The 14,973-nt window shown below is 38.8% G+C and overlaps 1 protein-coding gene across 1 annotated transcript; it reads right to left on the reverse strand.

The window, feature by feature from the left end:
• Nucleotides 1–7,363: 7,363 nt before the first annotated feature.
• On the reverse strand, nucleotides 7,364–14,695 carry LOC311034538 (transmembrane 4 L6 family member 1-like; the record flags this gene model as incomplete). Its single annotated transcript, XM_084042417.1, has 4 exons — nucleotides 7,364–7,583; nucleotides 9,996–10,147; nucleotides 11,546–11,614; nucleotides 14,504–14,695. 4 exons carry the CDS (start codon nucleotides 14,693–14,695, stop codon nucleotides 7,364–7,366), a joined length of 633 nt encoding a protein of 210 aa, XP_083898543.1.
• Between the last annotated feature and the right edge of the window lie 278 nt (nucleotides 14,696–14,973).

A 14,973-nucleotide genomic window follows, 5' to 3' on the forward strand; every position in this document is an offset into this window, starting at 1 on the left:
GAGAGTAGCGTCCAGGAGTACAGCTTAGGCAATTGACACTGGATGAAAAAATGTGTTACAAAAAAATGTGGTATATATATATTTTATTTTTTTAAGGGTTGAAATGTGTCAAACCTTTTTCTATGTAACGTGTAGAAAGGCATCTATTCACATGAGGGACCCCACGGATCCAAGCGGGTCTCGTGTCGTGTCGCTCCCCGTGTGAAAAGGCCTCAACCACTTATACCCTCTATTTTTTGTAAAAGGGACCCTAGGCCTAGTTACAACTGTACGTGGACCCCTTTTTTCCATCTACATCGAATCTCTTCACCAACAATAGCCGATCTACAAGTGGTTCAAGTGGTTAAATGGGGCTTAAAATTAGGGTATTCAGAGTGAGAGATACTTTCATGGAGAAAAACAATAAATATGGAGAGCTTGTTTGATATAGCCTACATCAAACACATTTACTCAAAATGTATTGCTCACATACCGTACTTGTTGCCATCATTACCAGATAAGCAATGGTGGAAAAAGTACTCAATTTTTTTGACTTAAGTAAAAGTACCAATACTGCAATATAGAAATACTCTGTTACAAGTAAAAGTCCAGAATTCCAAATGTACTTGAGTAAAAGTACAAAAGTATTGGCATCAAAATGTACTTAAAGTACCAAAAGTAAAAGTACTACAATATTTGAAAATAGCAGATCTACAAGCTCACAACGCGACGCGTTGTGAGCTTGTAGATCGGCTATTTTCAAATAGCAGGTATAAAATAAGTTTAAAGTGGTTAATGTATGTTTCATTGAGTGGAGTAAAAGTACAATATTTGCCTCTGAGATGTAGTGGAGTAGAATTAAAAGTATTGGAAATTGGAAATACTCAAGTAAAGTACAAATACCTCAAAATTGTACTTAAGTACAGTACTTAAGTAAATGTACTTAGTTACTTTCCACCACTGCAGATAAGTCCCATTGAGATGTTTTAATGAACTGTTATCTCACAAACATAATATTTCAACAGTCTTACCAAAGCTTATGTGTAGCCTGGGACTTCTTAGCTGGTCTTGTCAAGTAAACAAAGATTGCATGTGTACTGGAATTGGGGAAAGAAATACTAATATGTGCTATTTTAGAGCGGTTTTGAAGGAGAGTATAGGGATTTCCACATTCCACATAAATGCATAGAAGGAGAATGCATTTAACCCATTGTTTGAGCCAAATCTGGGTTGAACGTGATTAGTGACATGTCAGACCATGTTCCTGTTGTATTATTGCTTGATGTGGACAGTCTTCCTGAGATGTCCCATTAATTGCTCCTGATGAGCAGGTTGGTGCCTTGCATGGTTTCCTCCTCCATCGGTGTATGAATGTGTGTGTGAATGTAATGTACAATCATTGTAAAGCGCCTTGGATAAAGGCCCTATATAAATGCACCATTTATGCGGGTAATAGTGCCTGTAAAGCAAAATGTGATTGATCTGAACTCACAAATGATGATGTTTTGTTGTATTATGGGAGAACTGAGGATCTTCTGAGTGATGTGTATTTGCCCTATGATGCAAGTGTATATGTTCTGATGGTAATTGTAATGTTAATGCTCACAGCAATGGACCTTTGTGCTATGTATGAATGTATTGTGGGGGCTATGTATGAGGCCAGTAGACCCTTTTTTTAACCAATTCTAAAAAGAAGAAAACGAGGGTGGAATAAGCATGTGGCCACTCACCATGCGAGGCAAAGAGGGCGTATGGCTTGGGTCCTAGCGGGTCGGCCCAGACAGGGACCTGTCTTTGACTTATACAGAGAAGGTGGGGTCCTAAGAGGCTTCCCACCGTGGAGAATAGACTTTCAACAACACAGAACAGCGTCTGTTTCGGTGAGTAGCGAAATAGTTGTGTTTATTTTGACCAAAGTTGGATACCTCGCACAGCAGTGTAATGTTGGGTCTGTGAGCAGAACTAGCCCAATGCAGCCCATGATGTTCTGCATAGTCTCTGAATTAAAAATCATTCCAACAACTACAATCTGAATTTAATTTATATTTAATTTAATTTAATTTATAATGAGTACTTTCTACTTTTTTGTACTTTAAGTATATTTTATACCGATACTTTTGTACTTTCACTCAAGTAAATGTTTAATTCCGGACTTTTACGTAACAGAGTATTTCTACATTGTAGTATTGATACTTTTACTTAAGGCTCTTGAATAGTGTCTATTGTGTATCACAGCCAAACAACTTCAGAATTATTTATTTATTGGACTCTGGCTCCCTCTAGTGGCCACGGCGCGTCACAGTCATAGCCCAAAGTAGTAAAACAAAAAATGTAAAATGAAATTAATTAAAATAAAAAAGTAAAATTGGGAACGCTTCACGATTGTGCGTGTCATCCTTGCGCCAGGGGACCATGCTAATCTTCTCTGTATCATTCCAATTTTAGTATATGTGCAGCATGCCGCTGACACATCAACCTGATTGTTTGAGGAGATATTTAATGGTGGCAGTGTGAACAATTCTCTCACTAATGGTGTCCGTTTAGGAAATAAAAACATGAAATGTGGAATTGATTTAGTGTTTAGGGGAAATACAACCTGATTTTATCAAATATAAACGTTTATTTTAGTCATAAAACTGCATTTTATCACTAAATAACTTTTAAATATTTTGGGGAAACCACAGATGCATGCTGTGTAACCCGGGAAGCAGCCGTGATTGGGTGGATCATGTTTATCAAGCCCCGCCTCCTCCTCCGGCCTAGGACCCTGTCGTACGTCGTACGTCGGTGTCGCGCATTGAAAATAGTAGCAGATCTACAAGTTCACAGCTCGTCGCATCCGCGAGAAGTTGTGAGCTTGTAGATCTGCTATTTACACGATTACACCGTGAGTTGTTATCTGTGTGATGTATTATATTATGTATTATACTATGGTTGTTATGCATTATATTTTGTTACTTTAAAAGTACGAACAACCCTGAGTAGATCTAACGGTGCAGTAACAGTGTTGCCAGATTCCGCGAGAGAAATAAGCAACCAGGTAGCCTATATTAAAACAAGCCCAAAAGAAGCGACAGGGCTTCAAAACTGCCCTAAAAGAGTACATTCAGGTGGCTGCAATTCGAAACTGGCCCCTGTAAAAGTCATAACCTAGCCCATGATGTTCTGCAGTGTCTATCTGTCTGTCAATTATTGTCACTATGAATTGAGTACGAAGGACCCTAACGGAAACAAGCCAATGGCTTTCTTGGGTTTTTTAATTCCTATTAACTGACCTTGCTTACTGTACTTTCATGTGCAAGTATTTAATCAATCAAACTAGGGATACAAGCACTTCAAACTTATTACATCTATTTGAAAATTAGCCGATCTACAAGCTCACAACTTAGATCTGCTATTTTCACGAAAATCTTGAAATAAAATGTGAAATATTTGGAAGTTTTTTTTTAACATTCTAACAACACAAATCTGGTATGGCTCCCTGGGACAAAACATTTTCAGATGAGGGTTATTAGGACAAATACATTTTAATTTGGGGGGTCCATGACATGACAACCACATGTTTAAATAATAATAAATAAATAAAACAAGCCCAAATAAGCAACTGCACTTTAGAAACAAGCCCAAAAAAAACCGCAACCCACAACCACCAACATGTACAAGCAACTTTACAGAAAAGGAAGCCCAAAGTCGCTTATAATAAGCGGACATGGCAACACTGTACAGGAAGGTTATCTGATATAACAGTCAAACCGAAAGCAGAGCTCACTCAACACATACACGTCAGAACACTGGTTAATAATGTGTAGGTCGTGAATATACTGGTAAACACAATTGATGTGTACAATTCGTGTGGTGGATTCAATAATACAAACACTAAAACACTCGTGATTACAGGTTTATAAATTTAACAGTTACTGGAACACGGAAGGACCTCGTGGCGCAACGGTAGCGCGTCTGACTCCAGATCAGAAGGTTGCGTGTTCAAATCACGTCGGGGTCACTTTTTTATTTTATTTTATTAGTAATAGGCTCTATTCACAGCAGCCATATTATGAAGACATTCACAGGTGTTACCAATGATACTAAATGAAGGCTCTGTTCCATTCTGGTCAAACAGAGTCAGGGTGCTGATATTGTGCATGTTGGCTCACTGGAAACACTCTGTTACACCAGTGGGTCTACAGTTGGGGTCCAGGGACCCTCATGGGCTTCCAAATGGCCCCTTACAGGTGTGTAACTCTGAGAGTGTACAAATGGAACCAAATGGACCCGTGAGGGTCCATTTGGTTCCATTTGTACACTCTCAGAGTTATGGGGGTCGTGGAAACCACTGTGCTACACTAAATGGAACAGAGCCTTCATTAGTATCATTGGTAACACATGTGAAGGAAGTGATAATATGGCTGCTGTGCATAGAGCCTATGTCGGTTTGATGGGTTTTATGTTATTATAACTAATATATTTAGTCAATGCATGAATAATTTCATACATAGCTGTTAGTAGGGTTTATTTTAGGTATATGTATTTATTTCATATGATTATTAAATGGATAGCCTACATTCATAGATAGGGTTCTGGTCTCAATTCTGAAATACTGTAGATAGACCTACTAAGACCAAGGCAACTGTAGTGTGAGTCAACATTTACCACCAAAATCAATACAAGCACAAATAATGTAAATGGTAAAATGGGCAATTATTGAATAATTCCTGTTGGATAATAAAGCCTTTAAAATAAAATGTTATTGGAACTGAAGCCAAAAAGGATGCTAGTGTCTTTCTAATTGTTGTTCAAAAAATGATATTGTACAAAAATGTTAATTTTGTACAATATAATATAAGTATCTTTCTAATTGCTCTTCAAAAAAATATATTGTACAAAAATAATAATTTTGTTTTTAAAGTAATAATAATTTAAAACAAATGTTTGGTTCAGTTTTTTTATTACAAAATATGGTTAAGCTTACACATTTACAGGCGCAAATATCCAAACAAATCTATAAATTAATTAAATTCAACATTCCAACATATAATTCAATGTGTTCTAGTGATTAGGCACGAGGTCATGCTGAATTCCTACCTAAGTCTACCATCATAATATTTTAATATGCATAATAGACATATACATACAGACATAATCCTGAGGGCTTTGAAAATAGCTACAAAACAGTACAATTGTCTCAGTAGAACCACTCATTCCTTTTGAAGCCACGATGCTCAGAAATACATACCATAATGTGTGTTTTAGGAAATGTTTAGCTGCAGCTACTTTCAATGCATTTTATTTTATTCATTTGTAACTCTGAGAGCGTACGAATGTCTGACGGGTCCATTTGGTTACATTTGGACACTCTCAAAGTTACATTGACTCTGATGATTGTACTGATGATTGTACATACTGTACATATTGTATTATTGTTTTCCCCCTGCTTTCTTTTTGCTTTTGTTTTTGTTTGTATAGTGATATTCTTTTTTTTCCTGTATTTTTTTTGTGATGATATGTGAACTGTTGGTGGCACTATGTATGACTATGAATTGAATACCAAGGACCTCAATGGAAACAAGACCGCAAGGACTTTTTTGAACGGACCTTTTAGACAAAGTATTTTAAATGTAACTGTGCTGTTTTACATTTTTGCCTAAGAAAATATTCAATCAATCAATCAAAGTGTAGTTCCTGGGTAGCTATACTTGCCCACAAAGCCAAAGTGCAGTAACTACGCAAAGTCAAATCAAACTGATGAAAAATAAGTGATGTATGGCTGGCTGTTCATGAGGTAATTGTTTATCCCCCGAAATCACAAAGGCTGATTTGACCTTTCAGTGTCAAAAAATGTAGCTACCGCACTTTGGCTTATTTTTTTTTAAACATCAGTTTATCAGTTGATAAAATGCAGGTGCTGATGTCGCTGGCTGTGTTGCAGATGCTGAGCGTCTTCAGGCGGTCATGGTCCCTTTGTCTTCTGGCTGCTCTGTTTTTTTTTACTGTTCACAACACAAAGCACAAAGGTCGTCAGAGGTTAGTTGTCACGCTGATGTTTCACACTGCACACTTTAGAGCATTTAGCCTTTAGCATTGAGCTATTTATAAACAGCAGACTTGCTTCGAGGAAGCGTTCTATCCAAAGAACTTCTAAGCACAATTATAGCTCAGGTGAAAACCAAACTTCGATTACAGCTGCACTATGTAACTTTCCTCTTCTACCCTGGATTTGAACCCGGTTTACAGCGCAAGTGCTGACATTTTTGCCATTGAGCAAATAGAGCCTGCCTGCTTGCTCAGGGGATACATTGAATCTTGACCATCAGGTCCAAATTCGTGTCAGATCCTGTGTCTAGGTGAGACATGACCTTTTACACACGATCGTCAATAGAAGAGCAGGGAGACAAAATAAAACCACCCCGATTGTATATGTGTAACATACTCTACCATACAGATTGTATATGTTATATCGTATTAACATACTCTACCATACAGAATGGACAACATTTTAATGTATTCACTAAGAAAATGTTTAGTGCCACTTTAAGTTCAGGTATTCCTCAGAGAAAGATATAAGCGTCACGTTTTTCAGATACATTCCAAAATGTGTTGTCAAACTGACTTTTTAGTTTTTGCAACAACAAAAACCTTCGACACTTCAACTTCAATCCCTTAGATCATCGGCATGACAAAGGTAAAGGTTTCCCATTAGATAACCAGGTGGGCCCTATACATAAATGCCATGTTTGATGGCCCAACGGCCCAATAAATCCAATGTCCTGTTATGTTCTTATCGTAATAATGTTATCTTCCTTTCCACACTCCATTGATCTGTACAGTCACTATATTGGGGAAGTCACACACGCACATGCACACGCTCACGCACACACACACGCACACGCACACGCACAGGCACAGGTCGATTTGTATTATCTCTGAACAGGAACCTGATGGGAACTCATTGCTTGGCTGATTTCAGTCCCATAAATCTCTTTCTCCAGATTAGGGCTGTCCTTGACTAAAGAACGTTCTCGACTAATGGTCATAGAAATGTGTCCACAAATCGATTACTAGGTTGATTTGATCAACAAATCTGTAAAATTGTGTTTGCTGCATACAATCCCACACAGAGCAGCCTTTTCAGGTTGGTGAAGTTAAAGACTGAACATTCTAATGTTGATTTCACAATGGCTACTGGCTATGCAAGTTAGAGACTGGCAGAATTAAAGGTTTGTTTACGAGAGATTAAAGACAAAGTAACTAGTAACTAATGTGTTCACATAATTGTAGTGGGGTAAAAAGTACAATATTTGCCTCTGAGATGTAGTGGATTAGAAATAAAAGTATTGGAAGTTGGAAATACTCAAGTAAAGTACAGTACTTAAGTAAATCTACTTAGTTACTGTCCACCACTGCTGGTTCGGGGGCCTCCTACCTCTTTGCCGCAGGTGCCGCATATGCAGCCGAAGAGCCCGTTGACCATCTGGATGGTGCAGAGCACGGCCGCAATGCTGCCGGTCACCAGCAGGGTGGAGAAGAGAGCCACGTTGAACTCCACCACGTTCTCGGGTTCCCTACAAAAGGCCCAACTGTCTGGGTTCTCCAGGTAGCTTCCGTTGCTGGGAAAAGACAAACAACAGACAAAAGCTGTTACTGTATAGGTTCATCCTGTTCTATAGGGCAGCGGTTCTCAACCTGTGGGTCGGGACAGAAGAAGACAGTAAGAAGACAGTAAAGTGACAATTTAAGGACTTTTAAAGACCTTTTTAATACCCAACAAAAACATTCAATGAAATATAGATAAATAAAAACATTACTGCATCAAAAGTAATCAACAAACTATACTATAAAAACTGGTCAGACATAGGCCAAATTGTCAAATAATATAAGAAAGAGGTAAAACATGTGAAAATAGGTATTTTGGGGGGTCCCCAGTTCAAATATGATTATTTTGGGGGTTGAAAAGGTTGAGAACCACTGTCCTAGGGCAGTGGTTCTCGAGGACCCCCCCCCCCCCCACACACACACACACACACACACACACACACACACACACACACACACACACCCCCACACACACACACACACACACACACACACACACACACACACACACACACACACACACACACACACACACACACACACACACACACACACACACACACACACACACACACACACACACACTTAACTCTGACAGTACCATTTGTGTACTGTCAGAGTTACAGACTTGCAAGGGTTAATTTAGAACCCCCTAAAGGAACCTGCAGATGATGAGACAAAAATGTTTTGCACATTTTTGAAAAATAATACTTAATGACATAATGACACTCCTAAAATAGGGATGGCAGGTTGAAAGTGGTTCACACATATGGCCATGGCCCCCAAATGCCCATATACTGTGTATTGTGTGTCCAAAGTAACCACAATACTAGAGGGAGCGACAACGATCTGGTACTATCCCCAAATAACAAACATGGGGAAATTCTCATTCTACTACTACTACTGCCACCAAAATGTGGAATGCCCTGACCCCATCCATTAAAGCAGTGTTTCCTAACCTTTTTGGTGCCACTGCCAAGGCACACTGGCATAGCCAAAAGATCCCAGGGCACACGTAGATATACAGTGTGTATCCTTTAACCCGTTAAGACCGGGAACACATCTGTGTGTCATTTTCAGATTTCTTTGGCTATTCAAAAATAGCAGATATACAAGATCTGCTTTTTTTTCTTCGTGAAAATGTTTGCAAATCGTAATCTATATATACATTTTTTACTCAAATATTTGATTCTGGGGGGTCCCTGGGAAAACATATTTTGAGATGGGGGCGGGTCCGCGGACAAATACATATCATTTTGGGGGTCCTTGACACAGAAAGTTTGAGAACCACTGATATTATAGCAACATAATTATAATAAATAACAAGATTTGATTGAAAAATGTTTTCAATGTTTTTGTATGATAGCAGATCTACAAGCTCATAGCGCGGCACTCTGTGCCGCGCTATGAGCTTGTATATCTGCTATTTTTGAATAGCCAAAGAAATCTAACAAGTGACACAGATGCGTCCCCGGTCTTCATGGGTTAATGATTAAAAGACTCATTGGTTTCTTTCAAAACTGGCCTGAAAAATGTAAAATGCAAATTCCCATAGAAAGGAGGTGACATTCTCTGCCACCGTTTTCCCACTTTCTCCTTTATACATAATGTTTTGTATTTGTTGATGACATTTTATCGTGTCGTTTTTTATGCTATGTTGATGAATGACAACAAGTCCCCAGGACGTTATCCTTTTGGCATTAGTGTCTGACTGTACCTAATTTTAGCAGTAGTGTAAAGTAACTAAGTACATTTACTTGTACAATTTTGAGGTATTTGTACTTTCCTTGACTATTTCCAATTTCCAATACTTTTACTTCTACTCCACTACATCTCAGATCCAAATATTGTACTTTTACTCCATTTATTTGAAAACTTTAGTTAAGACTTTGCAGATTTTGATTATTATGTATAACACATACATTAGCCACTTCAGCCCTATATACATTTCGGCCATTTGAAAATAGCAGATCTACAAGCTTGCATCGCGATGCATTGTGAGCTTGCAGATCTGCCATTTTCAAAAGATTTTTGTACATTTTATACATTTGAAAACTTTGTAACAAACATTGGAACATTGGAAATTCTGCATAATGAGTACTTTTACTTTCGTACTTTAAGTAAATTTTTGATACCAATACTTTTGCACTTTTACTCAAGTCAATTTTGAATTCCGGACTTTTACTTGTGACCGAGTATTTCTACATTGCAGTATTGATACTTTTACTTAAGTAAAATAAGGCATGACACAGTCACGTATACCAGCTTGCTTTCTTTTTTCTCTCTCTGGCAACACTGCTAGTGGCTCCCCACAGCCAATGAGCGAAAACATGTCGAACACATTTGACTAGTGCTCAGTCTCTTCAGAGACCAGCCTGCTTGCAAGCTGGTAAAAATATAGTACTTTTTTACACCACTGGTCTTACTTGTTTGCGAAGGGACGACCCCACACTGGGAGCACGTCTGGGAAAAAGCTGAAGTTACACACGGGTCCGTTGGCCAGGCCCACGGCCGCCACGGCCACGCTGTATATAGCGCCCGCCACGCCCACTGCAGCGAAGCCGATGGACAGGAACATCTGCAGGGTGCACAGAACACAGCGATGGAACAAAAGTACTCACATTTTTTTACTTAGTAGTATCATCAATACTGCACTATGGAAATACTCTGTAACAAGTCCGGAATTCAAAATGCACTTGAGTAAAAGTACAAAAGTATTGGTATCAAAATGTACTTGTGTACAAATGTACCAAAAGTAAAAGTAGTCATTATGCAGAATGTACCATTTCAAGTTTTCAAATGGATAAAAAATCTTTTGAAAATAGCAGATCTACAAGCTCACAATGCGTCGCATCGCTACACATCGCATTGCGATTGCGATTGTGAGCTTGTAGATCGGCTATTTTCAAATGGTCGAAATGTATATAGGGCTGAAGTGGTTAATGTATGTTTTTAAATAATAATCCAAATCTACAAAGTAACTAGTAACTAAAGTTTTCAAATACATGTAGTAGAGTAAACGTGCAATATTTGGAAACCGAAATGTAGTGGAGTAGAAGTAAAAGTATTGGAAATTTGAAATACTCAAGTAAAGTACAAATACCTCAACATTGTACTTAAGTAAATGTACTTAGTTACTTTCTGTAATTGTGGGGGGTCCCCAGATGATTAGCTTAATGTGCAACATTGTTTTCTCACTCAACAGTAAACACACCAACATACAGTATACATGTATACAGGGTATCTGCACATTTCTAAAGTTACAATTGAATGACTATTAACACCTTTTTAATACCAAATTGGCCAAATTGTCAAATATTATGTAAGAAAGAGGCAAACACTGTGAAAATATAGTTTCACAATATTATTTGTGGAACCGAGTCAAACTAAATGTAATGCCTACAATTGCTTGTCAGGGTGGGGGGTCCCCACTTCAAATATGGTTATTTTGGGGGGTTGTGGCCTGAAAAGTTTGGGAACCCTTGCTCTAGAGAAAGTAACAAAACATGTTTCAAAACAAAACTTTGTAAATCTCTAAACCTTAGTGTTAATTTATCCATGTACAGTTACTTCAAGAGTGTCCAAATGGACCCTTATGTGGCTGCATTTGTCGAGGTGTCCATAATAATCAATCCCTGTAGGGCATGTTGTACTGTAGGTGAAACTCTTCCCAAACTTTCAAAATAGTGAAAATAGCCATTCTAAAAGCTCACAACGTTTGACGATGTGACACGTTGTGAGCTTGTAGATCTGCTATTTTCACTATTCATGCATGACATAACATAGGGCTTAAGTGGTTAATCTATTCGTTGACATACAAAACAAATATATACAAATAATAATTTAAAGAAACCCGCCTCTTGATTAAAAAAATAATTGATTGTTGCAGCCCCACACACTATAACCAGTGTGAACCGGTGTGTGCGAGGTCCCCAGTCAGTCACAAAGGCCCCTTTGATGGCCGTTTGACACCTACCCCACAACGGTTGGCACAGCACCCATCTCTGGAGCTGGTCAGGTGAATGTGAATGGCAGGAATAAGGATCTAAAGAGAGAGAGAGAGAGAGAGAGAGAGAGAGAGAGAGTTAGAATATAATATGTAACTCCATCTGTATAGCCTTTTGAAACAGTTTCCAACACAGGTTTTACACGTAAAAGCTAACTTGAACCCTAAAAACAAACCTGACCATCATTTTGCATCAGCGAGAAAAAAAGGAAAAACATGTCTATTTTGAAATATAGCAGCACTAAATACAAATAAAAAAGTAAAAGAAATGACAGCTTATATTAATACAATTGGCAATTAAGCAAAAATGCTAAATACAAACCAACAGGAAAGCAACACAAGATGAACAGCTAAAAATAGAAAGTAAAAACAAATACCCGAAAAGTTGCCGTTCCCAGCAAAAATGTACAGTTTTACTGTTACATTTTAACCCCGACTGTAGATCTGCTATTTAAAAAAAAACTTGAAAATGTTTGAAAAAATGTGGGACATTTTTAAAACATTTTAACAACGCAAATCTTATCTGTGGGTCCCCGACGCAAAATGTGTTTAGGTCCGGTGGTCCGCGGCCAAATACTAATTAATTTGGGGGTCCTTGATAAGAAGACCCACTGGTCCAGATTACAATACAGCACACAGTGTGTAGGCTACACCGTTAATTTAGCTGTGTGAACATCTGCAATCTGTAAATCTCATGTCCTACCCACTACCCAGGATTTGAACCCTGGTCCTCCGCACGAGAGACTTAGCTTTTACCACCGAGTTCCACGTTATGAGCTTGTAGATCTGCTATTTTTGAAAATGTGTGAAAATGTGTGAAAATCTTTGAATATACAGTACACTGTATATTGTTAAAGTGAACATTTTGAACTAAAATCTTTGCTTCTGGGGGGTTCCCTGGAACAAAATATTGTGATATTGGGGGTCCGCGCCCAAATACATATCATTTTGGGGGTCCTTGACATGAAAAAGTTTGAGAACCACTTATTATAGCAACATACTTTTTATTTTTAAACTGTTTTTTTAGAAGACATTTGTAGAATCCCCCAGAAGCAAAGATTTGAGTTGCAAATATTCGCTTAAAAATATATATATATATTCAAAGATGTTATTTGTGGCGCGCTATGAGCTTGTATATCTGCTATTTAATTTAATAGCCAAAGAAATCCAAAAATTACACAGATTCTTTCCCGGTCTGAATGGGTTAAAATACATTCTGGAATTTAACCATTTGCAACTGCCAGAGTGTACAAATGGAACCAAATGGACCACCTGTACATTCTTGGAGTGACATTTACACTCCCAGTTCTACTGTGTGTGTGTGTGTGTGTGTGTGTGTGTGTGTGTGTGTGTGTGTGTGTAGCCATTGAGCAACACAGGCCATGTAACCCTTAACCCTGAAACTGTGAGCGCCACGCTGTAGCCTTTGAGCTGCACCAAGCCAACGTTATCATTACTGTATGTCTGCATTTATCATTAGGTTTTTGTATTACTATGATTCTTTAAAAACATTTATTTCATCATGACTTTTTGTTTTCCATTTCAGTTAAGTTTCAACTCGTTTTTAAAGCACGTTTGCTAGTTTATTTGTTTTATTCGTTTTGATTAGTTGCAGTGTTATTTTGTTCCTTATTATAATATGGGATAATTAAGTCAAATGTCAAATGAGTATGTAATAAAAACTCGACCAAAAATCACACCATTTAAAGAAATATACATTCACACCCATTACACTTGTATGACATTATGACAAAGACAAATACTAAGGATATTTTCTCTATGATTTTAAATAGTTTTAGTTAGCTTTGTGAAAACAATAGTTTTTTTTTCTTTTTCAGATTACGTTACGTTACGCATTAACACTAGTTTCTTATTTTTTCACATCTGTTTTTTTTTTTAATAGTTAACTATACTAACCTTGCACCAGGCCCCAGAACTCAATAAGGGGAACATAGAGGGGAAAAACGCCCCTTCCTTACTTCCTTCACAGGTGTTACCAATGATACTAATGAAGGCTCTGTTCCATTCTGGTCAGGGTGCTGATATTGTGCATGTAGGCTCACTAGAAACACTCCATTTTGGTTCCCAAATGGCCCCTTATGGTGGGTGTGTAACTCTGAGAGTTATAGGGGTCCTTGAAAATAAGACAACCACTATGCCACACTAAATGGAACAGAGGCTTAATTAGTATCATTGGTAACACCTGTGAAGGAAGTAAGGAAGGCGCCCAATGCATTCCCAATATGGCTGCTGTGCATAGAGCCTATTAGGGGTTCAGCGTCTTGCTCAAGGACACTTCGACACTAACTCCGGGGGAGCCCGGGATCGAACTGGGAACCTCACGGTTGCCATCATCCGGCCACTCTGCCTCTGAGCCACTGCCGCTGACCTTTGCTCCGGTCAACAACGTATATAGAGTTCAAGTTCAGTGGTTCTCAAAGTGGGGACCGGGGCCCTCCAGGGGTCCTTAGAGGGGGTTCCAGGGGGTCCCCAGCGAAATTAGTAGGTAATATAGCATCAAAATCAGTTTAACCCATTAAGACCTGAGGCGATTCTTAAAAATGTTTTCTAAATCCTAACAGTTTTCTCCACGATTTAAAAAAAATAGCAGATCTACAAGCTCATAGCGCGGCACTCGGTGCCACGCTATGAGCTTGTATATCTGCTATTTTTGAATAGCCAAAGAAATCTAAAGTGACACGAAAAGCTCACAACGCGTCACCAAGCGAAGCGCTGTGAGCTTGTAGATCTGCTATTTTCAAAAGAAAATCTTGAAACACAAAATCATGTATACGGGTCCTTGTCACACAATCTTTTCAGATGGTGATCCGCGGCCAAATGCATAATCATGTGAGGGTCCTAGACACGTAAAAAGTTTGAGAACCACTGGTTTAAACCAAAACACAGCCACTAGGTAGAACAACTCACCATGATTCCTCCGCCCAGAAGGCCTCCCATGTACTTGACCTCCGGCGTGAGCCTGGGGTGGTCCTCGGAGTCATCTCCCGCGTATTCGGTGTCCCAGCCGGGGAAGAACAGCATGATATTGCAGATGACCGACACCGTGGCCAGCACGTACAGAGCGACGGCGATGAACTTGGAGCACTTTCCCGTACACATGATGAAGCCTGGTTGTGTGTGTGTGATCAAGTACACAGGGTGATGGATCGAATATTTTTTCACGCAGGTGCTCTAAGTAGAATCCGTGTCTTGTGGGTTGTTTCAAAGGTATTCCCGTTTGGTGCTTTTCGAGAGCTTGGTGTGAGGTGAATAGTATGGGGGGCTGTGCTTAAATATCTAGTGTTTTTTTCAAAAGGGATGGAGAGGCGGAGTCATAATGTAGGATAGTCCACCTCCGTTATCTCCACCTCCCTTTCTATCTTAACTCTGATGCACTT

Source organism: Gymnoscopelus microlampas (assembly GCF_963454915.1).
Source record: "Gymnoscopelus microlampas genome assembly, chromosome: 19".
Classification (NCBI taxonomy): Eukaryota; Metazoa; Chordata; class Actinopteri; order Myctophiformes; family Myctophidae; genus Gymnoscopelus; species Gymnoscopelus microlampas.